The sequence below is a fragment of the Cladophialophora immunda genome (assembly GCF_000835495.1).
Source record: "Cladophialophora immunda strain CBS 83496 unplaced genomic scaffold supercont1.3, whole genome shotgun sequence".
NCBI classification, from domain to species: Eukaryota; Fungi; Ascomycota; class Eurotiomycetes; order Chaetothyriales; family Herpotrichiellaceae; genus Cladophialophora; species Cladophialophora immunda.
The window spans coordinates 1,906,076-1,915,943 of record NW_015622543.1 but is presented as its reverse complement, the minus strand read 5'-3'; the positions used below and the strand labels follow the sequence as shown (position 1 = coordinate 1,915,943).

Genomic DNA, 9,868 nt, shown 5'->3' with positions numbered 1-9,868 from the left:
GCTGAAGACTATTGCCGTCACCTATCACCTCGGCTCTGTTTAAGCAAGTTGCCCCCGAGCCTTCACCTTTCGATAGATCTACATGGCCTTATGCGGATTTTATCAGTCAAGGTGCAAGGTCATGATCTTGACTGCCGAGATACGGAAAGACGGGTGAAGATAGGTGATTAATCCGACAACATTCGGCTCTGCTACTTTTTCTATCTCTTTGTAGGTAAGGCAGGCTGTGAAATTGCCCTTTTCTCCCGAAGAGCCTGCTTTCCTGACACTTCATCGATACTGCGTCGTGGTCATTCTCAAGAGAGCATCTCATCTCATATGTTTTCCATGAATCGAACAGCCATCCAGGATCAGAATGATGCCCGGAATGCGTTCTCCGAAAGACCCCCTCGAACGCCAGGAATCACGACGCGGCAAGCCAACGCTGGAAAGACATTCCTTGTGGACTTCGATGGCGTCGACGACCCAGATTTACCGTATAACTGGCCAACGCACAAAAAGTATGGGATATCTGACCCTTGATCCGCCCTGACAAGAGCCTGTTAACTGAAGTTAGGATCGTCACTGCTTTCTTCTATGGCTTTGCTTGCTTCACTTCCTCCCTAGCATCGGGTATTCTCTCTCCAGCTGTGTCTGAGCTATCTCTTCATTTTCACGTCTCCGATGAGGTCGCAACACTTTGCACTTCAACGCTGTTTCTATTAGGATATACTACAGGTGAGTCCAGGGTTGCTGCCTGTCTCCCGTCGCGACACACCAAATGAGCTTGCTTCCCGTAGCAGCGGGTGCTGCATTAGAAGTTCGAAATACATACAGCGTTCCGCCCACCAAGGCAGTTGAACAAAAATCCACCTCCTTGCCTGCGACTAAGCTGACTCTACCATGATCATGAAGGTCCCTTTGTCTGGGCCCCGCTGTCAGACATTTATGGGCGAAAGATTCCCATGATCATCTCGTCGTTCGGTTTCATTTGCTTCGGGGCCGGCTCCGCGACTGCAAAAGACTTCCAGACACTAGCGTTGTGTCGCTTCTTCCAAGGCGTCATGGGAGCATGCGCCCTCATGCTGCCGCTCTCATCTTATGCAGACTTCTGGAAAGGCGCTCGTCGGGGCTATGCATCTATCGCGTTCCTGACTTCTGTGTTCGGCGCACCAATGCTCGCCTCGCCATTAGCTGGATTTACTGTAGACAATCAATCACTAGGCTGGCGCTGGTGCGCATGGTGGACTGTGTTCGTGGGTTCGGCAGTCTTCTTTGGTTTGATGCTCTTCGCCTCCGAATCCTACGCTCCGTACCTTCTGAAGCAGAAAGCGGTACAGCTGCGTGTCGACACCGGGGATTGGGCGATTCATGCCAAAATCGAAGAACGGCATGAAACATTGGGCCAAACACTCAAATATCTACTCCAGAGGCCCTTTATCATGGTGTGCAAGGAGCCGATCCTGCTCTTCATCTGCATATACGTGGCGTTTGTTTATGCTCTGATCTACACGTTCTTGGTGTCCTACGAGATTGTTTTCGTCGAAGGATACCATATGAATCGTGGTACTGGGGGGCTGCCGTTCTTTGGTGTCATTGGAGGTCTGGCACTGTCTGCAGTCGTGCATATGGCTCAAGAGAGATATTACACCCACTGGGCAAGGGCAAATGATGGTATTATGGTTCCTGAGTGGCGTATGCCTATCTGCATCACAGGCGCCGTGGCCTTCACTGCGGGCTTATTCTGGTTTGCCTGGACCGCTGCGTACCCTAGACAGGTGCATTGGAGCATACCAGCTGCCAGTGGAGTTGCGACTGGCTATGGGCTTCATACCATATTTATCGGGTGTAAGTTGAACTCCATCTTCACAGATCGTTTTACCCGTTGGGGAGGAGTTGGCCTCGGGAGCGGTCAACATTGATCGATGGTAACGAACACTTTTAGGCTTCAATTTTATCCTCGACATATATAGGACCAAGCAAGTACTTGTAATGTTGTTTCGCGCAAGCCTTACTGACGCTCCGCAGTTCTGCGTCCGCCTTTGCAATAGCGACCATTTCACGTTCAGCTCTCGCCGCGGGCTTTCCGATGTTCGCAAAACAGATGTTCCACAATCTCGGTGTGGGGTGGGCGAACACACTGCTGGCATGTTTTGCTACGCTCCTCATCCCAGTGCCAATATGCTTCTGGCTATGGGGAGCGCAGATACGTGCCCGGAGTACTTTCGCTGTTGACATTGCCTTGGTCCCAGATCCAGGCAGAGGTGAAGCGAGCCGCGACGACGACACATCTCAAGAGAAAGACGTGGAGAGCGCCGGTATGGAGATGGATCAGGCTACAGATCACAGTCTGGAAACACCAGGGAGGGATGTGGGTTGTCCGGAGATGAATCTCTTACGCTCCGACTCAACAATCGTGAGCAGTATCTGAATATACGTTAGGATGGTGCTAGAACCACAAACCGCAGCATCAAATTAGTCTGTAATCTTTGACGCGGCTGAAGACAGATGGAGCCGATGTTTGCTCTTAGTACTTCAGACCTGAACGCCTCTTGTGATTCTTTGGCCTGTGGTGCATGGGTTGTCGCCTCAGCCTTCCAATGGGAGAAATGATAGTTTCAAATGACGCTCAGCTGCACTTGGCCCATGTCTTGCTGCACCGTACATTTTTCGGGGTAAATTACGTCGGCGACATTTGCATTAATTGAACTTGCATTTCGATCACCTTATGTGCACTGTGACAACATTGAAACAGCTGCACGCCAGTAAGCAGTGTCACTTTCAGAGTATCTCGCCATGCAGGACTCGAGATACGTCCCAAATCCTCTCCGGCCATATTACGTCCCTCCATCTATTGGTACTGATACACTGCCCAACACTTCCTCGGGTACCTCGAAAACCAACTCTCCAGGAACTAGTTTCGCGTTTCCCGACATCGACTATTCCGAGTACATCTCTGATACCTCGCCGTCTCTACCGGGATCACTCAAATCAGTAATTGATAGCGCGTTATGGAAATATGCAAATGTCGTGCTTGCGCAGCCATTCGAGGTTGCAAAGCTGATTCTGCAGGCACGCGTTGCACAAGATGAGGAGGAGGAAGACAAAAAGCCGCAAAGGAGATATACATATGGTGAAGCAGAAGAGGAAGACGCGAACGAGCATGACGACTATGGCTACGAACATTCATCAGATGACGAACCCAATTATTTCACGTCGACCGCGCCATTTGAGCAAACGACATCCCGTCGGTCGCCAGCTCGTGGTCGGCGCGGAAGGCCACCTCGGGAGACGGCATCCTCACGAGTTCCTGATCGCCATCAACAAGCCGATGTGCAATTACACCTCAAGAATCCTCATTCTCTTATTGATGCACTGTCATCTCTGTCGTCGAGTGGCGGAGCTTTGGCTATGTGGCGGGCGACTAATTCTACATTTGTGTACAACATCCTGACACGGACTCTTGAGACATTCTTCAGAAGCTTTCTGGCAGCTGTCCTTGGAGTGGCAGAGAGTGACATACTCAATACGCCGGCATCGGGAGCAATTCCCGACATCTCTATTCTCACCTCTACCGCCCCGGTAGCCACCATCATGATCAGCACGGCGGCGGCGGCGATGTCTGCCCTTGTCCTTGCACCAATTGATGCCGCCCGTACTAGACTCATCCTCACGCCTTCCAGTCAAGAGCCGCGGACACTACTCGGGACTCTACGGACACTGCCAACTCCATACCTCATACCCGGCCACCTCATCCCTGTCACTTTCTTCAGCTCAACTCTGCCAACATTGATCTCTACAAGCACCCCGGTATTCCTAAAGTCTTATCTCGGGCTGGATCCCGTCATGAACCCCGCCACCTGGAGTGTCGCAACATTTGTGGGATCGGCATTGGATCTATCGATCAAGTTCCCATTGGAGACTGTCCTCCGTCGAGCACAGATAGCTACCTGGACATCCCCAGCGTATGCACCGCCTTCTTCATCCTCCAAACGCAAAGCCATCACGACCATTGTTCCAGTACCGCAATCTTACCGAGGGATCCTACCGACCTTCTGGAGTATCGCACGGGAAGAGGGTTACTCGGAGACACGAAAGGACAAAACTGCCGCGTTAATGGGGAAAGCCCCAAGGCGGAAGAGGAAAGGACAGGGGATTGAAGGCCTGTACCGCGGCTGGCGGGTTGGCTTGTGGGGATTGGTTGGTGTCTGGGGAACCGCATTTGTGGGAGGACTGCAAGGCGGCAGCGAGTTTGCAGCAGCAGAAGCTGGTTTGCACGGTGGTAAGTTTTGATGAGGGGTCAAGCTGATGCTCAAACATTGTCACGGAGGGGACGCGAATGTAAATCTAATGGTGGATGAAGGTTGGGGACCGGGGCATGTAGCACGGCGTTTCAGGCGTTGTATGAGATACCCATACTCTTCTCCGTCACGATATCTGGGGGTACTTTTCCATACCTACTTGAATGTACAAAGACTGGCTGCTGTACTATACCTACCTATCTCGCTATCTAGGTGACGACTCTTTCCCATCGGTGTGGCCTGATCATTCCCGATCTGATAGCTGAGCCCCGCACGTGCCAAGGCCGATTATCGGTCGCATCTAATCTGATAAAATTTGATCCCAATCCCAACCTCGACTCTTCCCGACTTGTTTTCTTGCATGCGCCTTGTCGAACCATCTGTCCGCCGTACCGCGGTTTCGAGGAGGCAACCACACTTATATCGCCATTCAAGCAGATGCTGGCGGCAAACAGGGGCCACTGCGTCCTCCACGGTGTCAGCAGTTAATTGGATTGCAGACGACGTCCCACAATCAGCTCCGACCATTACCCTCGGTACAAGGCGGATTGTCCTCTATCCATGAAACATGGCTTCCAGCGCCGCGTCCCCGAAGGCAGCGGCAACAGCTGCAACAGCAGCGAACACAACTTCTGTCGACGTCAAAGTTGCAATAGCACGACCACCATCGCTATGCATGAAACCAGCCCAAACCCCACCAGCCGCTTCCCCGCCATCTTCATCCACCTCAGCACCAATGTCTCTCACCAGCAGGGAATGGGTCGTCCCTCCTCGTCCCAAGCCAGGACGGAAACCAGCGACAGACACACCTCCCACTAAACGCAAGGCGCAGAATCGTGCCGCGCAGAGAGCCTTCCGAGAGAGACGCGCCGCACGGGTAGGTGAACTCGAAGAACAATTGAAGCAGATCGAGGAAGAGCATGAACATGAACAAGATATCCTCCGGGCGACTGTGGACAAACTTGAAAAAGAGATTGAACACTATCAAACCGACCTGGCACACTGGGTGGATCGATGTAGGAGACTAGAAAACGAGCTGGCTGCTGCCAGATCTACAACTTCGGAATCACCTCCAAGCACATCTACTCGGGACAAGGCTCCCAGTTCAAACGACAATGCAGCAAATGACACCTCAGTCGGATGTGGAAATTGCACACTAGAGACCCGCTGTCAATGTATAGACGACGCCTTCGCAGCAATGGGCGGCGACGCAGCAGAGGCCCGCGACACAAATCATCACGAGAAACGTCCACTCTCCCCATCACAGAGAGATGGCGGTGAAAAGAGAATCAAAATCGAGAGCAGGGAGACTTTAGAAATTGATTTTACGGCAGTGTACGCCTCAAACGCCATCCCAGAACGCCCTCGCTTGGACAATCACTCTCCTACTTCCGCGGTGGCCGATCCGTGCGGCTTCTGCTCAGATGGCACACCGTGTATCTGCGCAGAGGTCGCAGCTGAACAGGAACGAGCGCAGACCGCGGCCAGCAGCAGGTCAGCGGCAGCAATCATTCCGACGCACACATCATCAAGGCAACTCGACCAATTTACACCACCCCCGTCCGAAGGCGATGTGTCCATGTCTGTCCCGTCAGTGCTTCCTCCACCTTCGGGGTGTGGGGCATCGGGGCCAGGAACATGTGCCCAATGTCGCGCCGATCCGAATAGTACTCTTTTCTGCAAATCTCTTGCGGCCTCTCGTGCTCAGTCACAGCTCGCGACCACACCCTCCTCAGGATGCTGCGGCGCCCAAATTCCCGGCGGGTCTTGCTGCCGGTCGAGTACCGAGAATAATGTGGTGCCTCTTCCCAGAAGAAACCGCACGACCCGGTCCCAAGCCGCAGTTATTCCCTCCTACGAGACCCTGGCACAGCAAAGCTCCACAAATGTGCCAAAGGCAGGTGTAACACTAACCTGCGCAGACGCCTACACCACCCTGTCGCGACACCCCGCCTACGAGCGCGCTGCGGGCGACATTGGCGAGTGGATGCCTAAGCTACATGCCAGCGAACCTAGCAACCCGGGCATGGCGGGAAGGCCGGCGTTGGAGATTGACGCTGCGAACGTTATGGCTGTCCTGAGGGATTTTGATCGGAGATTCGGCAAGAGTCCCTGAACCAAACCACGTCGACAGAAACGAGCTGTGGATGAAGAAATGAGTTTTGGGGGCCGGTGGGCGGTCAATGGGCTGCCTCCATCTCTTTTTGTCTTTGACGAAGTCATGGTTCGGGACGGTGTTATAGTGAGGGGCGAATATGTGAATGAAAGAGAAAGGACCAGGTCCTATGCCGCGCAAAGTCTTCGGAAAAGTTGTTGTATATATCTATGTCGCCGGGTTTCCGTATATGAGGTCCATTTTATCCCCGGCGCGAGGAAAAAGGAACAAGAGGACTTGGACCGCAAGGGCCGCACGGACTGTGCATACGTCGGGAGGGAGGGAGGAAGGCAGGTAGGTAGGCTATATCACGAGTATCCGATTTTTAGGGACTTCCCCTCTTCTACCACACTCTCCCTTCCTTTCATGAAGACACGTCTCTGTACCATGTACCTGTTGTGGATGTAGATGCGGAGGACTCCAACTCCGCTTGCGTACCGTGGACATCACATACACCACCTACCCGTCAATGTACGTACCTAGGTAGTCTCATACGAAAAACCTATACTTAGTTATGAGGGACTCTTTAGGGCCACCGATAGATATAGTGACGTAGGTAGCGGGCCAGCTACTAGATGATAGCTTTTAGGGAGTGTCTGTAAGGGGAGCGGTGGATAGGCAGGTTAATAGAAGCAATAACACCTAGTATAGATAGCTCTAGCCCTATATATAGAGACTTAAATGTGATGGGTTGAACCCAGGAGAAGGTTCGGTTCTGGCGAACCCGCCCCAAGACCAACGCCAGGAAACCATACTTTCTGATTGGGTGTGTTCGCCTGTACAATGTACAGGCGAAATGATGCCTCCTGATTGGTCAAGACGTACACGGTGTAAGGGCTACAGAATCCTGACAGCTGAGACACCGTACGCAAAGGAAGGTAAGGAGTTGGAACAAGTACGCAAGGGAAGGCAAGGAGCTAGAACAAGTACGTAAGGAAGGAGGAGTAAGGAGGTGAGGACACTAGTTACCTCCTTACGGTGCGTTGGAGGATATAAGGAGAAAGGAAGGACAGCCATTCCTTCCTCCTCTCTCCTCAGATTTATCCTCCTTGTTACTAGGTTAGCTAGCTAGTTGTAGAACTCTTTCCAAACCCTCACAATTACTATCTTAAGGAGTTTCCCTATAGTGTTAAGTAGGGTATTGTTAGCTCCATCGTCGTGTTGAATCCTTGAATTGCTTCAACTCTAGAGATGATGCGAAATGGATTCGTGATTCTTCAGGATGGAACATCCTCAGCACTCGAATAGAAGCAAATAAAGCGAAACAGTGGAGACCAGCTCAAATCACTTCACAAGTCGCCATCATGGCTGTGGCCTCGTCATGATCTCTTTGATGTACTATTTACAGTCTCGGTCCAGTTTCCTGGTAAAACCCTCGTCGGAGATAAGGCCACACCTTGAACTTTGACAAGGTCACCGATGTAAGCCCTGGCATCCTAACATTTCCGTAGTTTTAATTGAGGACCGAGTTTGATTACTTGGTCTGCACCTTCGGTTGTTGAATTAGCAACCCAAACTTTGATCATTGCACAGCCAACGATGCACTTACCCCAGATCCCATGTATTTCAAAAAGTTTGGTCCGCCAGTGGAGGCAGTCCAACCACCGTCAGCTGCAATAGCTGTGTGGGAACATCCTAAGTCAGCTTCTTTCTTGGTCAACGGATAAAACGAATGGAAAAATTACCTTGTCCGGTGATATAAGAGGAATCCTCCGACGCCAGGAACAGCACTGCCCGGGCTACCTCCTTCGGATCAGAGCCTCGGTGCATGGGAATACTTTCAAGAAGCGCTTCGTGCATGACTTCGTTTTCGCGGAATGGAACTGTCATTGGTGTGACCATATATCCTGGGCACACGCAATTGACGCGGATGTTTTCCTGTGCATGATCCAGAGCCATAGTTCGCGTCAAGTTTACCAGTCCTGCCTTCGCCGCACTGTAGGAGCAGAGACCGTAATCTCCCGCGAGCCCGGCAGTGCTGGCTGTACTCACAATGGTTCCTTTGCCTTGTTTGCGCATCTGAGGTATGACGACCCGGGCTAGATAGAACAGTCAACATAGGTTGGTGTTGACAACCTGCTGAAACAGCGTAATATCATGGTCGACAACGGTTGCGCAAGCACCAAGTCGTGCCCCATTGTGGAATAAAACATCGAGCCGTCCAAAGCGCTCTATGCACGCCTTGACCGCGTTTTCGCAGTCCTCAGGGTTTGAAACGTCGCATTTTTGAAATGTTGCTTTCTCTGTTCCCACTCGCTTGAGGATATCACGCTCCGCAAGATCTGTGATGAATAGTGTCGCCCCAGCTTGTATGAACAGCTCACATGTCTCTGCCCCCAGGCCAGAGCTACCTCCCGTCACGAACACCACTTTGTTTGCAAAGCTTGAAGAGCCCATTGTCGATCTGTCTCCAGAAACCACAGACTTAGATTGAAGGGTAGTGTAATTGCCAGCGAAACACAACAAGCTTCGAAAGACAAACTTTCAGAAGAGACTCCCGTAAGCAGGTAAGTAGCTAAACGTACGTAGTTCGGAACCGACCTGTCAGCGATATATCCAAGCTGAAGTTCGTATTTGGAACAATTCCCGCGATGATCTTCTTGAAGCTTTCTTAGTCAACAATTGCTGACGAACATCTATACCTACGGGGCAGAATAAGGGGTGGAGGTGTACAAGCGGAGATTGCGGACCATTGTCATGCGGGGACCCCACAAGACCAGGTACTTAGTTTATCTCTGGAGATCGCAGAAGAGCGTGTTAGGATCCATGGGTGAGAGTCAGCTCTAGCTGACGAAGAAAATGATGAAGGCAACTTAGCTTTAGCCTCCAATACCAATCTATAGGTATCTCGTGACACATGTGAATCCATGTCACTTGTCATCTATTCTCCGTGGGGTTCCAAGTAGATAACTCAAAACACAAGCTGGATGTACAAGCCTAAGGAAAACCTTCTTGACTCATACTCATCTTTTTGCCTAGTCACGGGCTGCAGCAGAAGCCATGGATCCAAATACTATCCCTCTCTACGATCATCCAATTGATGCCAACCGGAAGATCAAAGTTGTCTGCATTGGAGCTGGGTACTCGGGCATTCTCAGTGCCATTCGGTTTCCACAGTACATTGACAACCTTGACTTTGTTGTTTACGAAAAGAATGACGATATTGGAGGAACATGGTACGAGAACAGGCGAGTAAACTCGCGCACGAAGGAAGTAGACTCGTGAAGACTGACATTTGCTGTAGATATCCTGGAATAGCATGTGGTAGGACTCACTGATATGGATTTGGGGGAGAAACTAGGCAGTAGCTTGCTAACAGCCTACCGTTCCAGACATCCCTTCACATGTCTACCAATTCACATTTGCAAGCAACCCAGAGTGGTCCCGATTTTATGCCACAGGAGGGGAGATCCAGAATTACTTGAAAGACATT

The 9,868-nt window shown here is 51.3% G+C and overlaps 3 protein-coding genes across 3 annotated transcripts; all 3 read left to right on the top strand.

Annotated features, from left to right (window-relative positions):
• Window positions 1–327: 327 nt before the first annotated feature.
• On the top strand, window positions 328–2,410 carry PV07_05164 (uncharacterized protein; the record flags this gene model as incomplete). The annotated part of the gene is made up of 4 exons (XM_016392042.1): window positions 328–500; window positions 557–717; window positions 895–1,827; window positions 2,031–2,410. 4 exons carry the CDS (start codon window positions 328–330, stop codon window positions 2,408–2,410), a joined length of 1,647 nt encoding a protein of 548 aa, XP_016249561.1.
• Window positions 2,411–2,703: 293 nt separating this feature from the next.
• On the top strand, window positions 2,704–4,498 carry PV07_05163 (uncharacterized protein). The gene has a single exon (XM_016392041.1). The coding sequence runs from the start codon at window positions 2,776–2,778 to the stop codon at window positions 4,270–4,272; it is 1,497 nt and encodes a 498-aa protein (XP_016249560.1). The 5' UTR covers window positions 2,704–2,775; the 3' UTR covers window positions 4,273–4,498.
• Window positions 4,499–4,628: 130 nt separating this feature from the next.
• Window positions 4,629–6,956, top strand: PV07_05162 (uncharacterized protein). Its single transcript, XM_016392040.1, has one exon. The coding sequence runs from the start codon at window positions 4,849–4,851 to the stop codon at window positions 6,394–6,396; it is 1,548 nt and encodes a 515-aa protein (XP_016249559.1). The 5' UTR covers window positions 4,629–4,848; the 3' UTR covers window positions 6,397–6,956.
• The last annotated feature ends 2,912 nt before the right edge of the window (window positions 6,957–9,868 follow it).

Excerpts from the sequence above, each read along its gene's own strand:
- PV07_05163 (XM_016392041.1), top strand. The coding sequence starts at position 2,776 with ATGCAGGACTCGAGATACGTCCCAAATCCTCTCCGGCCATATTACGTC.
- PV07_05162 (XM_016392040.1), top strand. The coding sequence starts at position 4,849 with ATGGCTTCCAGCGCCGCGTCCCCGAAGGCAGCGGCAACAGCTGCAACA.